We start from the raw sequence: 390 nt of genomic DNA on the forward strand, positions 1-390 counted from the left end.
GCCCGGCCGGGGGCACCCCCGAGGGCAGTGAGGCGGCCTGCGGCCCCGACCGCCCGGACGACGGCATCGACAGCCCCACTTTCGAGAGCATCAGCGAGGACGACTCCTCGCTCTCCCACCTCAAGTCCTCCATCAGCAGCTACTTCGGGGCGGCGGGCAGGCTGGTCTGCGGCGAGAAGTACCAGGTGCTGGCACGGCGGGTGACGCTGGAGGGGAAGGTGCAGTACCTGGTGGAGTGGGAAGGCACGACCCCCTACTGAGCCCCGCCAGCCCCCAAATCTCTCCCAGAGCCAAACCAGAGGAGATTGGGATGATGGGGAAAGCCTCGCCGCGAAGCAGAGGAGGGGTGCTGGCCCATGGGGAGGCTGGGGCCCCTCCCTGGCTGGGGGG

The 390-nt window shown here is 69.7% G+C and overlaps 1 protein-coding gene across 1 annotated transcript in view; it reads left to right on the plus strand.

Annotated features, from left to right (window-relative positions):
* Positions 1 to 330, plus strand: part of PHF19 (PHD finger protein 19) — a 6,125-nt gene extending 5,795 nt beyond the window's left edge. The window contains 1 exon segment of the mRNA XM_009648838.2: positions 1 to 330. This exon segment is cut by the window's left edge and continues 8 nt beyond it. Coding sequence (XP_009647133.2) covers positions 1 to 260 — 260 coding nt within the window. The 3' untranslated portion in view covers positions 261 to 330.
* Positions 331 to 390: the final 60 nt, after the last annotated feature.

The sequence above is a fragment of the Egretta garzetta genome, unplaced genomic scaffold (assembly GCF_000687185.1).
Source record: "Egretta garzetta isolate BGI_Z169 unplaced genomic scaffold, ASM68718v1 scaffold211, whole genome shotgun sequence".
Lineage (NCBI taxonomy): Eukaryota > Metazoa > Chordata > Aves > Pelecaniformes > Ardeidae > Egretta > Egretta garzetta.